Consider the following 24,418-nt stretch of genomic DNA (forward strand, 5'->3'; position numbering starts at 1 on the left):
TGCATTGATGGACCTTCTTGTTGCTCATTATATTATTATTAAAACAAACAGCAATGCAATTTGTGGCGTAACCATCGCAGGGGTAGACAATAAGAGAAATTAGCCGTGGCTTTTAAAGTTCACTGGCCCTACTATCAAAACCGCTGGCCCAGTCAACGCGTCAGTTATTGATAGTGTTGCACCGATACCATTTTTTGGCCCCGATACAGATACCTGGCTGTGCAGTATCGGCATATACCGATACCATACCCATACTACTTCGTTTGATATATATATGTATGTATACAAAGTGAATCCAGTAGAACATTTTATTGCATACCTGGTATGGGTGACAATAGTTAAATAAACCTTTGGCTCTCAAAGGCCAAAATAGTGCTAAATTCGTGAAATTAAAACATGTATAATACCAGCACAACAGTGAGATAAGTAAAAACACAATGAATGAACTGAATAAACTTTTTCAAATCCTCAGTTTTGGCTCTCAAAGGCCAAACAGTGCAACTTTGATGAAATTATAAGTAATAATAATTGACCACAGCATCCTGTCTCTCTATCAACCTCTCTCTGTGCACCAGCACCAACAGACACTTAGCCACTTAGCTTACTTCTACAGTACTTTTGAATAGGCTTGCCACCCATCCTTTGAAATAAGGAATTGTACTGAATTGGGAATTTGAAGTTGCGTTCCGTATTGAACCAATACGGAATAGATACATTTCTATGCATTTTAGGAGTTTGGGGGATGTCCCTTTTTTTCGCCGCCTGAGAGAGCTCCGGGGGGGGCTTGGCTTTCGTGTCTTCCCCTTACCGCCCTGTGGAAGTCTCCTCCGGCTCGGTTGTCGTGACAATATGACTAAGGCAATTATGGCTATCGATTTTCAAGCTAATCGTCGTAATTACATTTCTTCGAAGTCACGTGGATGAATGATCACATATTATGCACATACCAAAGGTTTCATACTCGTTAACTTTTCTCGAACTTACATGTATGCATACAGTCATGGACGAAATTATTGGCACCCCTGGAATTTTTCCCAAAAATACAGCATTTCTCACAAATATTAATGCAAATACAAATGTTTCAGTATGAGTGTGTTTATTTCTTGGATGTGCATTGGGAAAACACAAAATGGCTGTGGAAAAAAGTCAAAATTGACATAATTTTAGACAAAATTCAAAAAATAGGCTGGACAAAACTTATGGCACCCTCACCTCAATATTTGGTTGCACATCATTTGAAAGAAATAACAGAAAGCAGTCGCTTCCTATAACCATCAACAAGTTTCGTGCACCTATCAGATGGAATTTTGGACCACTCTTCTTTTGCAGACTCGGATTTAATGGGGTGCCTTCTTGCAACAGCAATTTTGAGATCTCTCCATAGTTTTCAATATGATTTAGATCTGGACTCATTGATGGCCACCTTAGAATTCTCCAGTGCTTTGTCTCCAACCATTTCTTGGTGCTATTTGATGTATGTTTGTGCCATGACAGACACAAAACATTTTGATCGTCTCCATATGTCATGACTCCTTGCACACTGTCAAGGCACCCAGTGCCAGAAAAAAGAATGAGGCCTACAAAGAAAAGTACACAATGCCTATAGTCAAACATGATGGAGGTCCAATGTGTTTTGGGGTAGTTTGCTGCCTCTAGCACTGGGTGCCTTGACAGTGTGCAAGGAGTCATGAAATATGGAGACAATCGAAATCCCATTGAACACCTATAGAGCGATGTCAAAATTGCTGTTGCAAGAAGGCACTCCTCAAATCTGAGAGACCTGGAGTTTGCAAAAGAAGAGTGTTCCAAAATTTCATCTGAGAGGTTCACGAAACTTGTTGATGGTTATCGGAAGCGATTGCTTTCTGTTATTTCTTCTAAAGGATGCGCAACCAAATATTAAGTTGAGGGTGCCAACAATTTTGTCCATCCCATTTTTTGCATTCTGTGTAAAATTGTGTACGTTTTGGCTTTTCTCTTCAGCTTTTATGTGTTTTCCTAACACAAATCCAATAAATAAACACATTCCTGCTGAAAACCTTTGTAATTGCATTAATGTCTGGGAGAAACTGTACTTTTTGGAAAAATTCCAGGGGTGCCAATAATGTCGTCCATGACTGTATGTTGGCTTTGATCTGCACACCTCACAGTAAACCTCGTTTTTTGTCTCATCATAGCCGAACCAATTCCAGCGGTGTCGCCACAGGGGCTGAAACTTTTTCTCTCCTTTTCATATTGGATTTGACTTTTCCTCACCTCCTCCAGTGACTTTCTCTTTCTTGATTGGTCTTTTTTCCCCAGTGCTTGGCCAGGTGCTGGGTGTTTCAGTGACATGTCGTCTGGTAGTATAACGATAGGTTGGTACTGAGATACTAACAATCAATCAGCAGCAGTAATCACGTTGCGCGCGTTCATGTGGGAGGGAGCAAGCGAACGAGGAGTGTTTACGCCCCACGGAGAGCAACTGCTGCTGCATAGACTGTAAAGGTTGGGTTTGATTGGAACAGTGTAACATCATCAAAAAATGGAACCACTGGGAATTATTGTGAAGTAAGATTTTATTTTTTTAATCGACGCATTATTTGTACTGTCCCCACCGGGCAAGTGGTGGGAGCATTTAAAACGGTTTTAAAAATATGTCCGGGCCATTTATATTGTCGACCCTTGCATCAGATTGGTTACGAGTACCTTTAATATTTTGTCTCCTTCAAATCCATAATCTGTTCGGTTTGCTTGCTTACATTATTTGAACAATGAGGGCCTGCACATGTAATGACAGTAACTGGTCCTGTGGTTCTGGAGCAACTTGTAATCAATCATTTTCTTTGGATTTGTTTCATCAAGATGTCTGATAAGGTTTTGGACTTAGATAATCTCTCTGGTTCTGTGAGTCCTTTGGACGACAATAATGATGGAGAAGATCTGGAAGATGAGTTGAAAATGTGTCTGAAGGGAGAGACTGCCAAGAGGTTAGTGGCTCACATTTTCTGTTCTCAGACTGACAAAAAGAAATGAACACAGTAATATAGAAGCCGTATTGCTTTACAGAATTCATTTTCAAATTTTATTTTTTCCAAAGGCTTTTGCACCCTGCAGGCAAACCGGAAAAGATAGACCGACTCGTGCTCCACCATTCGAGTGTTTGGAACCAAGAAACAGCAGCAGGTCTCGACTCAGCTTTAAATCTGCACAGGCCTGAAACATCTAGAGGTCGACTGTCCAGAATGTCCAACACTCCAATCAATGAAGAAGAAACTAACACTAAGAATGATCTGAGCCCATTAGAAAAAGAATCAGACTTTACAATCTGGAAAAATGAAAGGAAAGAAAAGAGGGAAGTTGAAGAACCGGAGTTGAGGAAGAATGAAAAAGAAAATCACCAGAAAGAGAGGAGTAGGCAGGAAGACAAAAAGAATGGGGATGCCGTTCAGAGAGGGGAGAGCAAAGAGCAAACAATGGGGAAGAAGAACGATAGATTGCTTCATCTCCGGGAGGCAATGATCAGAGAGGAAGAAGAGGAGAAGGAAAGTTTGAAAAGAGAGAAGGAGAAGCGAATATCTCTCCTCATGGAGGAGTTAAAGACCGAGGAGGAGGCAGAGAAGGACCGGTTAAGGCAGGAAAGAGAGAGGAAAAAGTGTCTCTTTCAAGAGGATTTGAGAAACAAAGAAGAGGAGGAAAAGAAGCTAACAGAAGAAAGCGAAGAAAAATTGAGGTAGGTGTAAGTACAGTCTATTGGCACCAGTGTTTATTTTAGCACCCCTTTTAATTTGTTTTATTCTAAGTCTTTTGGACAAAAATACTTACAGTCATGTGAAAAAAATAAGACACCCCATTAAATATTCAGTTTTTTATTAAGAAATGTTCACATATCAATGTCTGATCTTGTTTTTCTTTATCTCTGGAAAAAAGGTGATTTAATTGCAGGTAAACAACAAAAATTAACATTGTTGTACTTATTGAACCAAATATATCAACAAAAAATATTTTAACTGAGGAAAAAGTTGAGACACCCTACCACCTAAAAGCTAGGTTACCTCCTTTGGCGGAAATAACGTCAGTGAGACGCTTTTTGGAGCCATCTACCAGTCTTTGATATTGGTCTGAAGAAAGTTTGCACCACTCCTCAGCACATAATACACAAAAACAGTGACTGACTGTTGAAGTGAGAGAAATCACCATGGTGAGATCAAAGGAGCTGTCTGAGGCCTTGAGAAAGAAGATTGTAGACGCTAATGAGTCTGGTGAGGGATTTCAACATATCACAAAAGAATATAAAATCAGCCATTCCACTGTCCGGAAAGTAGTCTATAAATAGAGGACATTCAGAACATCTGCCAGCATGCCCAGGTCTGGCCGTCCGAGCAAGTTCATCCCGAGAGCAGACCGCAAGATGCTAAAAGAAGTCTCCAAAAACCCTAAAATGTCATCACGGGACCAACAGCAGGCTCTTGCTACTGTTGATGTGAAAGTGCATGCCTTTACAATCAGAAAGAGACTTCACAAATTTAACCTTCGTGTGAGGTGTGCATGGAGGAAACCTTTGCTCTCCAAGAAGAACATGAAGGCCAAATTGGAGTTTGCCAGAGTGAATGTAGACAAAGACCAGGACTTCTGGAATAATGTTCTTTGGACAGGTGAATCTAAAATTGAATTATTTGGACACCAGAGCAGAGGACTTGTTTAGCATAAACCCAATACACCATTCCAGGAAAAGAAAGTTTCATTCTTTTGGGATGCGTTGCTACAGCAGGACCTGGCCAGCTCACCATCATTGACTCCATCATGAATTCTATCATGTATCACAGAGTGCTTGAGGAACATGTGAGATCATTTGTGAAAAAATTAAAGCTGAAGCGAAAATGGACCCTGCAACATGACAATGACCCACAACATTCCTGTAAATCCACCAAGGACAGGCTGAAAAGGAAGAAATGGGGAGTCCTGGAATTGCCGAGTCAAAGCCCAGATCTTAATCATATTGAGATGCTGTGGGGTGACTTGAAACGGGCTGTACATGCAAGAAACACCTCAAACATCTCACACCTGAAAGTATTCTGCGTTGAGGAGTGGGGCAAACTTTCTTCAGACCGATGGCAGACTGCTAGATGGCTACAAAAAGCGCCTCACCTAACCCTAACCTTTCAGCCAAAGGGATAACACTAGCTATTAGGTGGTTGGGTGTCCTAACTTTTTCCTCAGTTATAACATGCATTTTTGATAATATACGAGTATTTGGTTGAATATGTAAAACAATGTTGATTTTTGTTGTTTACCTGCAATCAAATCACTTTCTTTTCCAGATATAAAGAAAAACAAGATCAGACATTGATATGTGAACATTTCTTAATAGAGAACTGAATATTTAATGGGGTGTCCTGTTTTTTTTTCACATGACTGTGTGTATTAGTCATATTTTAGTTATTTCAAATGTCTTGTTTAGTTTTAGTCGACACTTCCTCGAAATGCTTTCTTCAGTAAAATTCAGAAGTTTTAATCTAATAATAAATAAAGGTTTCCAACAGTTTCGAATGATCATAGACAGACGAGCACATATTGCAGCGTCTACAAGGATAACGCCAACTCGGTGATGATATTCAATTCAATTCAATTTTATTTGTATAGCCCTGGATCACAACAATGTCGTCTCAAAGGGTTTGCAGAGGCAATATGATACACAATCAGAAACAGCAAACGAAGCAACAAAGATGAATAAATAAATTCAAGTCCTGGGTATCCCCCATCCTTAGACCCTCCATGTCGGCAAGGAAAAACTCCAAAAACTCCAGAGTCTTCGGGAGAAAACGAGAAACCTTGGGGAGTACCACAGTCAGGAGAGATCCACTCCCAGGACGGATAGACAGGAAGCCCTAGGACCGCTAATGGGAATTAGCAGGCGAAATTACAGTCCGTAAAAAATGCGGTGGAGTAAAGGAACAAGAAGAGGTCCATCTAGCCAGATGAGACGGGGGTAGCAACGAGGACGCCTATCCAGCTTGGGGTCCGGACAGTCAGGAGGCTGCAGCTGAAAAATAGCCCCTCCACACCGGGTGACTAGTGATGAAGAGATTAGACAACTAGATATTAACATTGGAAAATAGAAATAAAGTAAGATAAGTGGTAGGTAGAGTGAGAAAAAGGAGATAGAACTCAGTGGCTGTACTTCCCCCAGCTTTATAGCTTCTAGCGCAGCTTAGACTAAACTTTGAGTCTCCTCCGACTTCAACTAGCCTGACCATAAGCTTTGTTGAATAGGAACGTTTTTAATCTAATCTTAAATGTGCAGACTGTCTCGGCTTCTTTAATATTAGCTGGAAGCTGATTCCATAAAACGAGCTTGGTGGCTAAAGGCTCTAGCTCCGACAGTACTTTTCGAAACCCTGGGAACTACCAGTAAACCTGCATTCTGAGAGCGGAGTGTTCTGTTGGGGCGGTATGGAGCCAGAGCATGGGACAGATAAGATGGCCCCAACCCATTAATCGTCTTAAATGTAAGAAGGAGGATTTTAAATTTAATTCTAAACTCGACTGGAAGCCAGTGAAGGGCCTGGAGCACAGGGGTGATGTGCTCTCTTCTATTGGTTCCTGTTAAAAGTCTTGCTGCTGCATTTTGGACAAGCTGAAGACCTTTTAGGGAACTTTTAGCACAAGCTGCAAGTAAGGAGTTACAGTAGTCCAATCTCGATGTAACGAACGCGTGAATTAATTTTTCTGCATCGCTTTTAGATAAAATATTTCGAATTTTGGCTATGTTGCGCAGGTGAAAGAAGGCCGTTCTGCAGGTTTGTTTAATGTGAGCTTTAAACGATAAGTCAGGGTCGAATAAAACTCCTAGGTTTTTAACTGTGGTGCTGGAAGCTCCACTTACGATTATGATATGTACACTAAGCGGGAAAAGCAGTACATCTTTTTCAACTACACCCATCTGGAAGCCTCAAACTTTATGTAAGCAATCAGTATTTCCCAGTAATTGCTCATTTACAAAAAAAGGAAAAAACAGCTGAAGGTGGACTATTAACTAAATGCCATTTCGCAAACTGGCTCTCCTCTAGACTTACTGACCAGAAAAGCCAAGTGGCTCTGCTTAAGACTAGCCAGCGTTTTCAGAGGATGCTTGCCATTTTGAAGCTAATGCGAACGCTACGCTAACGCTTAGTTACATTTAGCAACTGATGATCATACAGCACAGACCTTAAAAGGCTTAAGCAGCATTGCATTTTCTCTCTTTCCAAGATAAGAAAACAAATCTTACAGTGTCTCCAAACAAGCAAGATTGAGCGCAGCCTAGCTTTAGACATACTGTATCCTAAACTCCGGTGAGAAGAGTGAGGGAGGGGCGCTGCACATCTCACATGAGTGACATGACCAAAACACTACTATGATGCAAGCTGACGTACTCTAATATGAAAATGTCACACATTGCGGACATATGACAGAAACGATGTTGCATTTTCTTCGTCTCTTCTGACGAAAACTGTCATTCGTCACGTTGCGGTCTTGTCTTCGAAGCTACGTTTTTACGTTTACGAAAAAATTCTTCATTGACGAAATATTTTCGTTCTCATCATTGTTGACGAAAACAACACTGATTGGCACATGATTTCTTCTGAGCACTAGTCTATACTTTCATGACTCTCATTTTTAACAACGTTTGCTTTAATGTTAGTGCTAGTGACAGTGTTTGACGCCCACTCAATTATTGCCATCAATTGTGCCCAATGGAATAACAGGTTTTTTCCTACATTGTCAGGAGTCTTAAACAGCAACTTCTGTCCAAGAGGCAAGAAGAGGAGGCCCGGTTGAAAAAGGAATCTGACAGGATACTGGAAGCATTGAAAGAGTCTGCTCTAAAGGAGAGAGAGCAGCAGCTACTTGAGCTCAGGTCAGAGTTAAGCTGCGTTCAGACCGGCAGCGATGTGTAGCACAACATCTTGCCACTTGCCTTACGCTGTCACTAAATGGGGTTTTGTGTTTACACCGACCTTCACGTAGCCAAAAGTTGAAGTCTGTGTACCCTGAACAACTTCCGGTTCACATAACGTAAATATAATTAATATAATGTCTTTACTCTCATAATTTTACTACTTTTTTTCTTCAAATATTACTTCATTGTCCTAATATTATGCCAAAAGTATTTTTGTGTTGATAAAAACCATACTTTGGGAAACGTCTCAGCAGGTGAAACCAAACGACTTCCGGTTTACATAATGTAAAAATAGGCAATAAAACATCTTTATTCCCGTGAATTATGATTTTAATTCTTTAATTATGGCTATTTGTTTAATCGATTTTGAACCGAAACAGACTTTTCTGGTTAAAACGACGTTAAAAACGTTGAAATCTGTGCGTTCGATTTTAAAAAACGCACATTTTGGTGTATGTAAGCCACCGCAGTTTCCTCTGTAATTCCACTTCCTCCCATTAGAGCACGTGGTCTTTCACAACAAGGACAACAACAACCTTGTCTACCTGATGATACACTAGAAGATTATCGTTTCAGATTCTCTTGCCAGATAATCTAACATGAACATGCTGCAGGATATTTAAAATAAGATGTACCACACACTACTAGATTGTATCCCAAATTAAGTTGGGCACAAACATAATAATAAATACTAGGGCTGTCAAACGACTAGCATTTTTAATCGAGTTAATTACAGCTCAAAAATTAATTAATCGTAATTAATCGCAATTCAAACCATGTACAAAATATGCCATATTTTTCTGTAAATTATTGTTGGAATTGAAAGACACAAGACGGATATATACATTCAATATACGGTACATAAGTACTGTATTTGTTTATTATAACAATAAATCAACAAAATGGCATTAACATTATTAACATTCTCTTAAAGTGATCCATGGATAGAAAAGTTGTAGTTCTTAAAGGATAAGTTTTAGTACAAGTTATAGAAATTTTATATTAAAACCCCTCTTATTAAAATTTGTAAAATTTTCAAAAATAAACTAGTAGCTCGCCATTGTTGATGTCAATAATTACATCATGCCCACTCATGGTACTAACCCATAAAATCAGTTGGACCCAAGCGCCAGCAGAGGGCGCCAAACACCAAAAAACAAGTAACAAGCGGACATTACACTGTACTGTCATTTTAATCTGTTTGAGCGGGGCATGTGCGTTAATTGCGTCAAATATTTTAACGTGATTAATTAAAAAAAATAATTACCGCCCATTAACGCGATAATTTTGACAGCCCTAATAAATACATAACATACTGGAAGCAGAGTGACACATACTATAAATGTTAAACGATAAATGTTTTTGTTGTATACTAAAGACATTCGGGTTTCATATTAAAAGATGAATATGAAACAAAAGAATTACAGCTGACTTGTAAGAAAATCTTTTATTATTGGTGAATAACAGGGGTGGGTACCTCATGATATGATTCGATATGATTTGCGATATAAGGTTCACAATAACGATGATCTCACGTTATGGCGATACAATTATCGATACATGGGTCAGGAAATTACTCTAGGATATTATACAAAACGACTAATAAACCGAAAAACAAGCTCTTTTTATTCTTCTGCTGTGAATTGTATTGAGTTTATCAATAGTAGACGTCCAATCCATTTTAACCGGGTGGCTGGTATCACACACACTTCAAACGGATTTGATGTGTATGGCTGTCAAAGGCAAAGATTGAGTTTAATTTTGGGGCATTTCAGGTCATTTGTTGTTGATTTTCAGTTCCTGTTGATTTTGGGGTATTTCTGAGTTACTTCCTGTTGATCTTAGGTCATTTCAGGGTCATTTCCTTTTAATTTTGGGTTGCAGAACAGGAAGTTACCTGGCAATATCCCCTAATGAATAAGCAGTGACTCAAACTCAACAGGAAGTGACCTGTAAATGCCCTAAAATGATCATTTTTTAAAATTTTGACACATTTTTAAAACTATATACCGTATCGACTCTTGGCAGGAGCATTTCGATAACCTTTTGGGATACCAAGTATCACGATTTATCACCATTTTGATATTTTTTCACACCCCTAGTGCATAGTTTTTTCTAACGGACCTTGTTGCACTGAGTCTTGTGTTTTGTTTTGTTTTTTTTCTCAGGGAGGAGAGTGAAACCATGCTGAAAAAATTACGTAGCACACTTGAAGAAGAAGAAAAGGCAGCACTGCGTGACAAGTTGGAGGCTCAGAATAGGCTAGACTTTGAGCGATTGAAGGCTGAGTCGGAAGAAAAGTCGCAATTACAGAAAAAGATACTCCAGGAGGAAAATGCGAAGTTGTTTAAACAGGAGGTAGTTAGTGATTTTGTTTTTTGGGGGCAGTTAAAAAAACGGCAATGAACATGTGAACAACACATAATGTTATTATCATGATTTATATTGTGTGTAAAGGTAATTAGCACAGACAGGAGGCCATCACTGATAGGCGTACGTCCTGAACAGCAACTAAAGGAGTACCGCAGAGAGGTTAGCTAAACACAATTGTACAGATTTTTTTCTTACAATTAAATTGATCTATACTTAACCTCTGCAGCTGTCTGATTTGCTCCTGGAAGTAAGGGAGGAAGTTCAGCGTGACCATGATAAGAAGTTGGAACAGTTGAGGGAGGAACACAGGAGAGAGCTGAACAACATCCGAGCAAAGCAACGGGAGGAGGTAAGGTCTATCTGTCACTATCTGTTGTCTTATTGTGAAGAGAAATACTCCCATCTAAAATAATCAATTATATCAGCAAGCCTGCATTTACATACTGTATATCTATCTGGAATCTTACTGTCCAGCAACAACGCATTCAGATTCAGAGATTTATTTATCATTGACACCAACTCTCACAAGATGACAACAGATGCAACGAAATTCCGTTCGATGAGTGAGCATCGTGCCGCTGCAGAGTTTGTTCTGCGCTGCCACTTCTTTCTTTTCTTCAGAAATTACAGAGCAAGTTACAAGTAGACACACATATATCATACAACATAGCAAGGGTATGACACGACGCATAGGTCAGGTGCAGGGATTTTTTGTACGAAAAAAAGGAGAACTACCAGTCATGGCTGGAGGAGGGGGAGGGGGGTAAGTGATAGAAGAGAAAGGCGGTGGCGGACTAAAGTGGGGGGTGGTGTGTGAGTGTGTGTGTATGCGCAAGTGTATCATTATTTATACGTAGACAAAATAAGAGTCACAGGGCCCTGCGACTGGCCTTGGGAAGAGATCAAGAGATAGGGCCATCTGCGCAGCTCTCTCCAGGAGAAGAGAGTGGTGGGGTAAGGGTGTTCGGGAAAGGAAAGGAAAATTATGATCAAATTAAGCCGAATAAGTAATTTAATATGTCCAAATACGGTTGTTCTTCAGTCAAGTTCTCGCTCCTTATGGTGTAGGCGAGATCTCAGGTCCATTAAGTCTTTGCCAGTACTCACGGTCTGCCTCGACAGTTCCGTCATCTGGCTCAAGGTAGCATACACTTTTCTTAGTCCTTCCTCGGACCGAACCATGAGACCATGGAGCCAGTTCTCGGTCCGAGCTTCGACACAATCTTCCAATGCCTTGAATCGCACCGTTTGATTCGTGTTCAATTTGTTGATCTCCTTGAAAGCTGCCGTCTTGGAAACTTTCCGGTAAAGCAGGGCACCTCCTAAGCCAAGCAGAAAGAACCCCACAACCATCACTCCAAACAGCCAAATATCCTCGATATCTTCTACGGACAGGACAGTAAGACACGCTGGCTCTCAGTGATCCCATGAATCTCTCACATAACCAACAGCAAAGGTCCCGTCCAGGCAAAACGGCTCTCCTGGTGCACTGTGTCTTGTTGAAAAAATCTTATCAATTGCGCTGAGAGACCAACTAATCAGATCCATTTTCGTATGAGAAACCGTGGTTGATCCACAGAGGAAATACAAAAAAAAAGCAGACAGACTAGAACAGACGAAGATAGCAGCAAGCAGCAGCAGGGAGGAAACACGTCCGTCCCCGTCGAAGGCAGGAAGAAGAAGGTTTTTACCAGTCCAGAACCCTCGGGGGCCTTCTACAGCTTCAGAGAAGGACTAACGGTAGCAATATTCTGGAAAGATAATTGTGTTTGATTTAATAAAGGCATCAACACATGTCTTATCCAGTGATTCCCAACCACGGTACCGGTCCGTGGCACATACACTATTGGGCCGCACAGAAAAAATAATTTATTAATGACCGCATTCTGGCCTGTGCGTGTTGACACACGAATCTGTCAGCCTACTCTATTGACTAGTCCAAGTAGAGATATCTGGATGTCGCCCTCTAGTGATGGCCGCCATTAATGGGGTGTTTACACACCTCAGTAGCAGCCCAGCATCAGTCAATGTAAACAGCAGTGTTGTTAATCTTACTTTAAAGTAATTGGTTACAGTTACAAACTACTTCTCCCAAAATGTAATTGAGTTAGTAACTCAGTTACCTCAGTGTAAGAGTAATTAGTTACTCAGCAAAGTAACTGATGTTACTTTTTATGTTCTACATGTTATTTCATTATACTCTCTAGAAAAGCTTTTGCATCAGAGATGTTTCTATTATCTGATTGAAGAATAAAAACACTATATACAGTATTTTAGAACATTTGCTATTGATTTTGATCAAATATATTATTCTGTTAAGAAAACACAAATGTAAACCACCATTAACCAGTGCAATTCTCAAACTGTATGTTAGGCCTACTGCACAATAAGCATAACACTATCCTTGAATATTCCGTCAAGTCACAACATTAAATATTGAAAATAATTGAAGTACAAAAACCAATATCCACAAACGTAAACTTGGGTAAAAGGACTCATTCTTGCCTTTAATTTCAATGAGCGAAAAGTAGTGCCAGTGTTCTGTCGATTCGGGGTTTCCATCAAATTGATATCCCAAGTGCAACTAAGCATACACATAACAACATTCTACATTCATGTGCTGTTAGAGTATTGAAAAATGATTCTCTTTTACATGGTCTCTATAAAAACCAACAGCCACTCAACTTGTGATGTATCGTTGGAGCATTAAAGTAGGCTGCCCTACTTTTTAGCAACCATGTTATTGTCCCACATTACAACTTTACAACACATCAGAACGATTTTCCAACTTGGGAACTCAGATCTCCCGATACATATGAATGCAGCATACATATGAATGCAGCGTATCAACTCCTATGCCTATCACAACCAAAGTTACGTGCATAAATTACCATATTAAGGAGCCATGTGCTGTGTATATGAAGCGAATAGAGTAATATGACCATATCATAGTGGGATGAAAAAGTATCTGAAACTTTTGGAATTTCTCACATTTCTGCATAAAATCACCATAAAATGTGATCTGATCTTTGTCAAAATTACACAGATGACAAAACGGTGTCTGCTTTAATTCAAACCACCCAAACATTTATAGGTTTTCATATTTTATTGAGGATAGTATGCAAACAATGACAGAAGGGGGAAAAATAAGTAAGTGAACCATCACATTTAATATTTTGTGGCCCCACCCCCTTTGGCAGCAATAGCTTCAACCAGATGCTTCCTGTAGCTGTAGATCAGTCTGGCACATCGGTCAGGACTAATCGTGGCCTATTCTTCGCGACAAAAATGCTGTAGTTCAGTCAGAAGCCTGGGATGTCTGGCATGAATCCCTGTCTTTAGGTCATGCCACAGCATCTCAATGGGGTTCAAGTCTGGACTTTGACTTGGCCACTCCAAAACGTGTATTTTGTTCTTTTGAAACCTTTCTAAAGTTGATTTACTTCTGTTTTTTGGATCATTGTCTTGTTGCAGCATTCATCCTTTTTTAGCTTTAATTGTCTGACAGACGGTCTCAGGTTTTCCTGCAAAACATCATTATAACCTTTTGAATTCATTCTTCCATTAATGATTGCAAGTTGTCCAGGCCCTGAGGTAGCAAAACTGCCCCAAATCATGATGCTTCCTCCACCATGCTTCATGGTGGGGATGAGGTGTTGATGTTGGTGAGCTGTACCATTTTTCCTCCACACATGGCGTTGGGTGTTACTCCCAAACAATTCAACTTTGGTCTCATCAGTCACAAAATATTTTGCCAAAACTTCTGTTGCCTTTTTTCGAACATTAAACGAGCAACAATGTTTTTTTTGTTGTTTTTTTTAGACAGCAGTGGCTTCCTCCATGGAGTCCTCCAACAAACACCATTCTTTAGTTTTACATAGAGTTGATGTTTGTCATAAGCAGACACTCTAGGGTTCTTTTTTACCTCACTGAGTATTCTTGCGCTGATCTCTTGGCATTATCTTTGGTGGACGACCACTCCTTGGGAGAGAAGCAACAGTGCCAAACTCTTTCCATTTTCCAAACTTCTCTGACTGTCAATTGATGAACATCCAGACTCTTAGAGACTGTTTTGTATCCTTTCCCAGCTTTATACAAATCAACAATCCTTGATCGCAGGTCATCAGACAGTTCTTTTGACCGAGCCATGATGCACATCAGACAATGCTTTTCATCAAGACATTTCTTAACAGGGCAGCTTTAAACCACTCATTAGTGATTGGGCACGCAACTGACTTAAATTTTTTTGTAAAAACTGGTTTCAATTGCTCTTTAAGTCTCCTTAGGCAGAGGGTTCACTTACTTATTTTTGCTGTGGCATGACCTAAAGACAGTGATTCATGCCAGACAACCCAGGAATCTGACTGAACTTCAACAGTTTTGTAGAAAAGAATGGGCCAAGATTAGTCCTGATCAATGTGCCAGACTGATCTGCAGCTGCAAGAAGCGTCTGGTTGAAGTAATTGATGCCAAAGGGGGAACAAAAGACTAAATGTGATGGTTCACTTATTTTCCCTCTTCCTTCATTGTTTGCATGCTATCCTCATTAAAATATGAAAACTTATAAATGTTTGGGTTGTTTTAGTTAAAGCAGACACTGTATTTTTATCTGTGTGATTTTGACAAAGATCAGATCACATTTGATGGTGATTTTATGCAGGAATGTGAGAAATTCCAAAAGTTTCAGATACTTTTAAATACCACTGTAAATCAGCTTATTCTAGTTGATTATGCTATGTAGACTTAAAACTTCAAAGTATTTCATTTTATTTTATTTTATTTTTTTACCACTTGGTGAATTTTATACTGGGGTATTGCAGATCAATATTTCACTTGCACGTGCCCCAGTGAAATATGTCTGGCGATGCCATGTATGCATGTGATTGTTTACATGTATGAGACTCTGATGCCCACATATAGTAGACACCAGGTCTGAATTTATACGTACTTACATAATTCTTGTATTTTTTACCCCAAGGAGTCAGGCTGAGGTTTGTGTTTCCACAGGATGATATTTGTCTCACAGTGTTGATCATTCATGAATTCAAAGTACAGTCATTTCTATTTAGAAAAGGTTTTGGGGCCATCTTGTGGCATTTTAGGGCATTTTAGAAAGGTGAGTTGCTCAGTTCAGTTGGGAAAAGGCTCCATTGAAAGATATACGAATAGGTGATGCAATTAAGTCTATTTGTTAAAAAAAAAAAAAAAAAAATTAACGAATTAAAAAAACAAAATTAAGTGAATCAAACCAAGCAAACGGTGCATGTTTGATATGCAGGTTGTCCAACCCACATAATAAATGAAGAATTGTACCACAGGTTGTATTTCTTTAGTGACATGGTGGAGCACTTCTTGATTTTATGGATTTGTATATATATTGCAGGAAGGTATCCAGAGGGACCGCTTGCTTTCTACACTGCAAAGTGAAAGAGAGCATCTTCAGGCCTCACATGCGCTTCAGCTGGAGAGGCTCCAGAAAGAGCTTGACAGTGAGATAGAGAAGGCTGAGCTGAAACATTCACACAGGGTAAAATGAGTTAGACTCGGACATTGAATCTGTGTCGTATGGTGAAGAAAAATGTTAACATTTTAACGAGAAGAATGATGGAAAAGAGCCAACAAAATCACTTTTCAGTGCTGTTGACAGCGAAGTTCAAATGGACTGGATGTCTATCGCTATCAATGGCAGTGAATGAGTTTATCAGAGATCTTTTATGCTTTTATTTGTGCGAGTGCATATGCATTTTTGTGCTTTAAAAAAACTTTGGGTTTGGTTCCGTTTTATGTCATGATGACAAACTATTTTTATGTAAAACATGTCCATTGAGTGTGCCTTCTTGTGCCTCATGATTACAAATTTTTACGTTACTGCGAGAAATAGTTCATGGCGTGCTGTTCAAGACATTGAACCAAGAACATCTTGTGATCAACACGACTGCGAAAGCAAATTCGGTCAGGTGTAAAATAAGTTTTTACACAGTAAGCAAAGGTTGCGGCAAGATTTTTTTTTTCCCAATGACCTTATCTAAGTTCCCAAATAACTTTTTAAAGGGCCAGTGACTTTACGTGGACATCATATTTTGAGTGATGAGGCCACACTATTAACATTTAGTATACAAGCAAGGGTGTCACTAGACCTATTAAAATACTGAGGCACAACGGGGCTCTACTGAGTGAGCAAAAAATTTGTTAGCACTTATACCACATAAAAAAAATCAGACATACTGCTTTAAACTATATATAATCAAAGCAAAATACAAGTTAGTTAAAAAAAAACTGATGCTTTTTGTTTTTCAGCCATCAGTATTCAAAATCAAAACTGGGACATCCCTTGTTGATAGTCAGTTCACCTTTGCTCATGCTCATCAACTTCCATCCCTCCTTCACCTCTTCCTACACTCTGCTACTCTATGTATGGACAGAAATGGGGATATGTATATCACTATAACTGTAATGTAATTCATTAGTGTTTCTCAACTGGTAGGTTGTGACCTAAAAGTGGTTTATGTTGCCTAGGTGGGTTACCTAGCTACCTCACTCCTTGCTTATTTATCCTTGCTGCAAGCAAATAACTTTCTAATATCCAATTGCAAGAGTAATGCTGTATAATTCAAATAACAAATACCGGTAACACATCTTGTTATAGATTACAGGGACTGCAATAACAAATGAAATGTTTGGAAAACTGCTGGAAATTTTGATGAGCACACATACATAATTGTTAAAGGTTATATCCCGAAGCTTGGCAATTAAATAATACAGATTGATTGTATTCATTTTGGTGAAATAAATGAATAGCAATTAATAGTATCAGTATTGATACAGTTCAAATACCACACACAGTATCATATCAACACAATATTAGCTCTTTAGAGGCTCTCACTCAAATTGGATTTAATTGTCAATTTATTCATAGCCAGTTAGCTATAAGACGGCAACTAATCTGCTACATCAATTTGCGAACAGAGGAGTTCACCGCAGTTTACTGCCTGATACGTAAAGGGTAAAGTTGAACCATTTAAATTCACAATACATGGAAATAGGACTAGGAGACCAAACAAACATCAACACAGAGGTAAAAACTAACAACAAGGATAGGCAGTTTATCTGGCACTAACCTGTAAAGGAAATATGTAATTTACACCATCAACTGTATGATTGGCAGTTTGGCACATGCACCGTAATATTGATGCTGCATTCACGTGTTGAAGTAATTGATAAAATGATTCTCTATAAAACCGCTAAACAGTCACTCAATTTGTGATGTATTGTTGGAGCAATAAAATAGGCTGCCCTACTTTGTAGCAACCATGTTTTTCTCACATTACGACTTTACAACACATCAGAACGATTTTCCAACTTGGAAACTCAGATCAACCGATACACATGAACGCAGCATATCTCCCAATGGTGGTTTGCAGAAATGTCAACTCATATAGCAATCACAGCCAAAATTACATGCATAAATTACATAAAATAAATTAAGGAGCCATAATATGCAAACAATGACAGAAAAAATAAGTACGTGAACTATCACATTTTATATTTAGTGCCTCCCCCGCCCCGGCAGCAATAACTTCAACCAGACGCTTCCTGTAGTTGCAGATCAGGCTGGCACATCGGTCAGGAATAATCTTGGCCCATTCTTCTCTACAAAACTGCTGTAGTTCAGTGCGATTCTTGGGATGACTGGCATGAGTCTTTAGGTCATGCCACAGCATCTCAATGGGGTTCAAGTCTGGACTTTGACTTGGACATTCCAGAACTTGTATTTTGTTCTTCTGAAGTTGATTTACTTCTGTGTTTTGGATCATTGTCTTGTTGCAGCATTCATCCTCTTTTTAGCTTCAACTGTCTGACAGAAGGCCTCAGGTTTTCCCGCTGTTTTCCGAAATGTCAAGGTTCGCAGTGAGTCAGTAACAGGCACACTTTTGCTAAATGTACAATGTTTATTGATTAGAAATTGCAACTAAATGAGGTTTATTGATTATAATCCCACATAAGCAAGCAGAAAAACGAGTATAACATAGAATAACCACAGCGTTAGATCTAGATTGTCACTTGTCACGTCTAAAATCCCCACGCTACAGTTAAAGCACACAAGCACAAGAAACAATAGCGCTAGATATAGTTTGTCAATCCTAAATCCCCACGCTACCGTTAAAGCATAACAAGATGTCCCTTAGCAATGAAAGAAGCTCCTACCTGTTGACAAATGAGCGGAGAGCCAAACACCCCGGGTCAGAGTGGCTATGGAACGCGGCCGAGCGATTTCGTACGTTAATCCAGGGGTTCCCAACCTATTCCACTAAGGCACACTGTGGGTGCAGGATTTCATTCTTACCAAACAAGATGACAACACTTTTTCCCCAATCTGGTGTTTTACAAGTGCAATCAGTTGATTGCAGTCAGGTGTGGCTTGTTTTAGCAGAAGCCTCATTGGTTCAACTGTCTCTGCTGGATCGGCTGGAACAAAAACCAGGACCCACAGTGTGCCTTGAGGACTGGGTTGAAAACCCCTGCGTTAATCCACGGCTGACTCTGACGGCTCCTCAGCAGTCTCAGCATCGCCCCGCTATTCGCTCCCAGCCCACACCTCTCTTGGCGAGGCTGGGCCACGGACCCGCGCGCCGACGACACTCTTGCTTGTGAGGTGGCCACCTTAACCGCTCTGGCATGCAGTAATACTCAAAGGCAGTTATTGTAATATGTGGATCCAGTTCGGGTCACAAAAAGGTCACAAGTGTTTTTTTTTTCCCTTCACCCGCGAAACATCCTGATAAACTTTTGAATTCATTCCTCTATTAATGATTGCAAACTGTCCAGGCCCCGAGGCAGCAAAACCCCAATTCATCATGCTCCCTCAACCATGCTTCACGGTGGGGAAGAGATGTTGTTGTTGATGAGCAGTTCCATTTTTCCTCCACACATGACGTTGTGTGTTACTCCCATACAATTCAACTTTGGTTTAATCGGTCCACAAAATATTTTATCAAAACTTGTGTGGAGTGTCCAAGTGCCTTTTTGCGAACGTTAAACGAGCAACAATGTTTTTTTAGACAGCATTGTCTTCCTCCGAGGAGTCCTCCCACGAACACCATTCTTGGTCAGTTTTACATATAGTTCATGTGTGCACAGGGATATTGGACTGTGCCAGTGATTTTGTAAGTCTTTAGCAGACACTCTAGGGTTCTTTTTTACCTCTTTGAGTATTCTGTGCTGAACTCTTGGCGTCATCTTTGGTGGATGGCCACTCCTTGGGAGAGAAGCAACAGTGCCAAACTCTCTCTATTTGTAGACAACTTCTCTGACTGTCGATTGATGAACATCCGGACTTTTAGAGATGGTTTTGTATCCTTACCCAGCTTCAAACAAATCAGCAATCCTTTTTTTTTTTTTTTTTTTTTTTTTTTTTTTTTTTTTTTTTTTAAACCTGTCCTGTTCAGCTGTTTGACACAGAGAATGGAAGTCTAAGTGCCCGGATTCTGAACAGTTTTAATGTTTCACATGGAGAGTCTGACATACTCCCATTGTGATCCTTCAAAATACCTTTTTATTATGACAAAGCAGCGAACAGGAAGGGATTATGGGGGGACAGAAGAAAAGAAATACAAGAGAAGAAAGAAAAGAAACACATAAACAACAACAAGAAATACATTGAACATCTAAACTAGTTACTAATATGCTGGTGCTATCGTCAGCGAGATGTATTTCCGGTTTACACCATGTGGGGGCCAATTGGCCAGTGAAAGAGGAGAATGGGGGTGGGGGTGTCTATAAGACTATAAGCTAAGTGATTGAAAGGGGTAGAGTGTACACAAATCAGTTCTGTGATCTAGAACCCAGTAATCAGCAATCCTTGATCGCAGGTCTTCAGACAGCTCTTTTGAACGAACTGTGATGCACATCAGACAATGTTTATCATCAAGACATTTCCTACCAGGTGTGTTTTATAGTGTGCATGGCAGCTTTAAACCACTCATCAATGATTGGGCACACACCAGACTTAAAATGGTTGGTAAAAATTGATTTCAATTGCTGTATGTCTCCGTGGGCAGAGGGTTCACTGACTTATTTTCCTCTTTGTCATTGTTTGCATGCTATCATTAAAATATGAAAACCTATAAATGTTTGGGTGGTTTTAGTTAAAACAGTTTTTTCATCTGTGTGATTTTGACAAAGATCAGATCACATTTGAAATGAATTAAACGGATGCCCTATAAAGAGTTAAGAACAGTGCACAATCACTCCAAATTGTTTTATTTGTCCTGCAGAAGTCAGAACTTCAGGATCTGATCGCTCAGTTAGAACTGAGAGGCAAAGAGCTCAAGAAAGAGCAGGAAATGCTATTCAGCAAGGTCTCTATCTTACTATTTGTTCATTAACTGACCAGGATACATTCAAAGCGATTTGGACTAATAATGTCTACTTTTAGATAGCAGATCTTAAGAGCAAGAGGAAGATACTTGGAGAAGAAGAGGAGGATCTAGACATACGGGCAGAGGTGGGGTGTTTTGTGACGTTGAAAAGAAAGTTCAATTACAAAGAGAAAAAGATTTAATGTTTGTCTAGGCTTTACACAAAGTGACTCTGGAAAGAGACTGTCTGAAGTTGGAGCTCGAGAAAACGAGGGAGGAGAAAGCTGAAACCCGAGAACTCTTGCGTGTTGTGCGGGAGGAGAGGAACGAAGCCCGACAAGAAGAGGAGAAGATGCGGGAGGAGAGGGACAAAGTCAGGGAGGAAAGCAGAAAGTCAAAAGAGGAAAAAGAGCACCTAGAGAGGAAGGTGGCTATCCTGGAGGAAAGATGCAACCAGCTCACTCGCAAAGTCAGGTATGAAATGAAAGGTTCAGGAATTTAGTCATTAAATTCAAAATGTATTTGAAGAGCATAAACAATTTCTTATCGATTGGACTTACTGTATCTTGTCAGTGAAATGGAACTGAATGAAGAGGGAATCACGTCCAGGCAAAAGAAAGACAGAAACATGGTGACGTCACCTCCAAGTGGCCAAAGGGACTCCTCACTCCATGTTGATGACTTGGGGGACCAGCTCCATTCTTCTGTACCAGACAGTAATGGGGACATCCTTGAGTATGTGCAGTCGACCTTTTTTTTTTTTTTTTTTTTTTTTTATTTTATTTTTTTTAAATTTAAATAAAATAATACATTGCAATAAGTTCATAGGTTACTGATCCCTGATCGGTATTCATTCACTTTTATTCTATATCAAATACTGCATATTATCCTAGCTATGCTCTGAGGGTGGTGATAGTTTTTTAAAAATGCTATATTTATTTGTATCTGTCAGATCAAAAACTTTTTGTCATTTTAATCAGTGTTGTTTTTGTCAACAATGACTATAATGAAAATATTTCGTCAATGAACAATTTTTTCATTACAACGACGAGACGACAACGAGCTAAAAACGTGTCTTAGGAGACTAAAACATAACGAGAATGCCAGCTTTCGTCTGACAAAATGGAAATGTGCCATACTTTCCGTCTGGTTCACAATATGTGACATTTATGTTTAGTTAGCCTACATCGTAGCAGTGTCTGGTTGTGTCACTCATGTGACGTGCTGCGTCCCCACTCCTCACCAGTGCAGTGCCCTCTCCAGTCTCCGGGCTTGCACACACACACGCACACACAGTGAGATTTGTTTTCTTATCTTGGCCAGAGAGAATATGCAATTTTGCTGTAGCCTTTTAAGGTATGTGCTGAGAGATCATGACACCCTAAATGTAACTCGTAGCGTTAGCATAGCGAGCGTCCTCTGAGGCTCAGACTTTTTTTTTTTTTTTTTTTTTTTTTATACAGTTCATGGCGTCCAGCTGGGTATAATTAATTGAAAATAATGCACTGTTCTCCTGCTGGGTGTAAAATATCAGGAAGTTGGCGTTGTCCTTGTAGACGCTACAATATGTGCTCGTCTGTCAGTGTTCATTCCATTTGTGGGGAAACTTTTATTTATATTTGGTGTAAAACTTTTGATTTTACTGACAAAAACGTTTTGAGTTGGGCTGCTACTAGCGATTATTTTGATGATCGATTGATTGAGTGAATAATTAAACAACGAATTGGATAAATGTCACTTTTTTCCAGTTAAGTTGTTTTAAGCATGTTGTAAGTAACAATGAAGACTAAATGGATGACTTTCCTTCCCAAACAATATTTTATTACTGCTTCTTGACTTAACTGTAGTCTACAACTGTACCGTTTTAAGTACATAAAAGTTGTTCATGTTTTTAATAAAGGTTCACAGTGTAAACAAAAAAAATTCTCAGTACATAAATCAGCCCAAAGTCCTGTTCATTCAGAAATTTAAAAAAGTGCTGTTGATTGACAGTATTTATTCTTGTGGGCAAAGCGCTCATAAATACAATCCAAATCAAATTTCAAAGCACACTCTCTTGTATGACAATTTACAGTTTGAATGGGAGTTTGTGTTGGAAACTGTTATATGAATGGGATTTTGTGTGCGGTTTCTTTCTAAAAAGAAATGAGACAACTTTACTAACAATAAATCAAGTACTAATATGCTTCTCCAAAACAATAAAAACGGGCACTAAAGACACTGATGAGCATAATCACTAACTAGCTTAGCGCTCCGTCCTAAGTAGTAACGTCTCATCAACAAATAATACAAACAATACAATTGGATTCATTTACCGGTACTCACCTCTGATGGAGGCACACTGGCTCTAACAACACAAAAGACAATATAACTCTGGACACTTTGTAATATTACTACTTTGTAGTATATATTCAGCAACCAAACCTGAGTGTAGCAGTGAACTCTCTTGCATTAATCACTGGCGCGTGTGCATCCTCACATTACACACAAACAAGGGCCCAAACAGGACTGCTTATAGCTGCTGGCAAAAATCGATTATCAAATTAGTTGGCAACTAATATATAAATCAATTTCTTCTATTAGTTGTTGCGGCCTTAAATTTGAAAAAACTTCGACTAAAAAGTTGGCGAAATTAGTCAACCAAATCTAGACGAAAACACATTTTGAAATGACTAAAATATGACTAAGACTTATCAGTATTATCGTCCAAAAGACTAAGACACTAACACTGATTTTAACAAATGATCAGTTCATATCAGAATTTTCTCACTATTTCAAAATACTAATAAATGCTTTCACAACTGTCTGTTCAGATTTGGCGGATTGAATGCCTCACAATGTGCCTCCATCGAAAAGACCAAACTCTTCTTGGAGAAAGAGAGCAACAGGCTACTGCAGAGACAGACTCTGCACATGGCACAGGTCAACTCCACACAGCAATCTGACATCGAAGGAAAGGTAATTCAGCGGTTATTCGCTGCAAGTTTAAAGAAACCATATAAATGTCTGATTGCATTTCCTTTCTTTTGCCAGGAGACAAGTTTTTCTGAGCTGCAGAAAATGTTTAAGAGTGGAAATGTTTTCAATCACAGAAAAGAGCAACACAAGCAGCTTGACAGTTCCATACCTGAGGAGGTGAGCATTGAGCATTATATCACATGCCATGGTAGGTTCACTGGCAGTCTAGGCCGATCTATAACCGAATAACTTCGGATCGACCTGGAAAAAACCAAAATAACCCCTGACGATAAGCGACATTAAACATAAATCTTAGAATGACTTTTATGCATTTCTCAGTGTTTTCTTTAGGATTTTTTTTCAGCAGTGGGGGAAGGAATATAGAGGCTTTGCGCCAGTCAATCTGCCTCAAAGTACATTTATCATTATAAAAGTATCCAGTTGGGCATCGCGATACAATTTGCCGTAATATGTTAAGTCCATGACTGCATATATCAGGATCGGTTTGATATCCGTATCGTTTTTTTGGAGTTGGACAATATCGGGATATCGGTTAAAAAGTAATTAGCGGACAACTCTACTTAAAATTTGTGTGGGTGAAACTATAGTATCATGAAAAAGTATCTGAACCTTTTGAAATTTCTCACATTTCAGCATAAAATCGCTATCAAATATGAGCTGATCTTTGTCAAAATTACACAGATAAAAAAACAGTGTCTGCTTTAACTAAAACCACCCAAACATTCATAGTTTTTTTAAACTAATATTTTCATTTAATTAATTTTCATATTTTAATGAGGATAGCATG

At 39.3% G+C, this 24,418-nt stretch overlaps 1 protein-coding gene across 8 annotated transcripts in view; it reads left to right on the forward strand.

Annotated features, from left to right (window-relative positions):
• LOC130917549 (centrosomal protein of 164 kDa-like) overlaps window positions 1-24,418 on the forward strand; it is a 61,955-nt gene that overhangs the window by 31,801 nt on the left and 5,736 nt on the right. For 7 of the 8 annotated variants that reach the window (XM_057839087.1, XM_057839086.1, XM_057839085.1 and 4 more), the window contains 13 exons: window positions 2,845-2,969; window positions 3,080-3,712; window positions 7,748-7,879; window positions 10,090-10,279; window positions 10,379-10,453; window positions 10,521-10,643; window positions 15,678-15,821; window positions 20,569-20,652; window positions 20,730-20,798; window positions 20,867-21,126; window positions 21,226-21,387; window positions 23,466-23,610; window positions 23,686-23,787. In XM_057839087.1, the coding sequence (XP_057695070.1) occupies window positions 2,845-2,969; window positions 3,080-3,712; window positions 7,748-7,879; window positions 10,090-10,279; window positions 10,379-10,453; window positions 10,521-10,643; window positions 15,678-15,821; window positions 20,569-20,652; window positions 20,730-20,798; window positions 20,867-21,126; window positions 21,226-21,387; window positions 23,466-23,610; window positions 23,686-23,787 (2,244 nt within the window). The remainder of the gene's footprint in view (window positions 1-2,844; window positions 2,970-3,079; window positions 3,713-7,747; window positions 7,880-10,089; window positions 10,280-10,378; window positions 10,454-10,520; window positions 10,644-15,677; window positions 15,822-20,568; window positions 20,653-20,729; window positions 20,799-20,866; window positions 21,127-21,225; window positions 21,388-23,465; window positions 23,611-23,685; window positions 23,788-24,418) is intronic. The other variant, XM_057839088.1, reaches the window with a different exon arrangement.

This window comes from Corythoichthys intestinalis, chromosome 6 (genome assembly GCF_030265065.1).
Source record: "Corythoichthys intestinalis isolate RoL2023-P3 chromosome 6, ASM3026506v1, whole genome shotgun sequence".
In the NCBI taxonomy this organism is placed as follows: Eukaryota; Metazoa; Chordata; class Actinopteri; order Syngnathiformes; family Syngnathidae; genus Corythoichthys; species Corythoichthys intestinalis.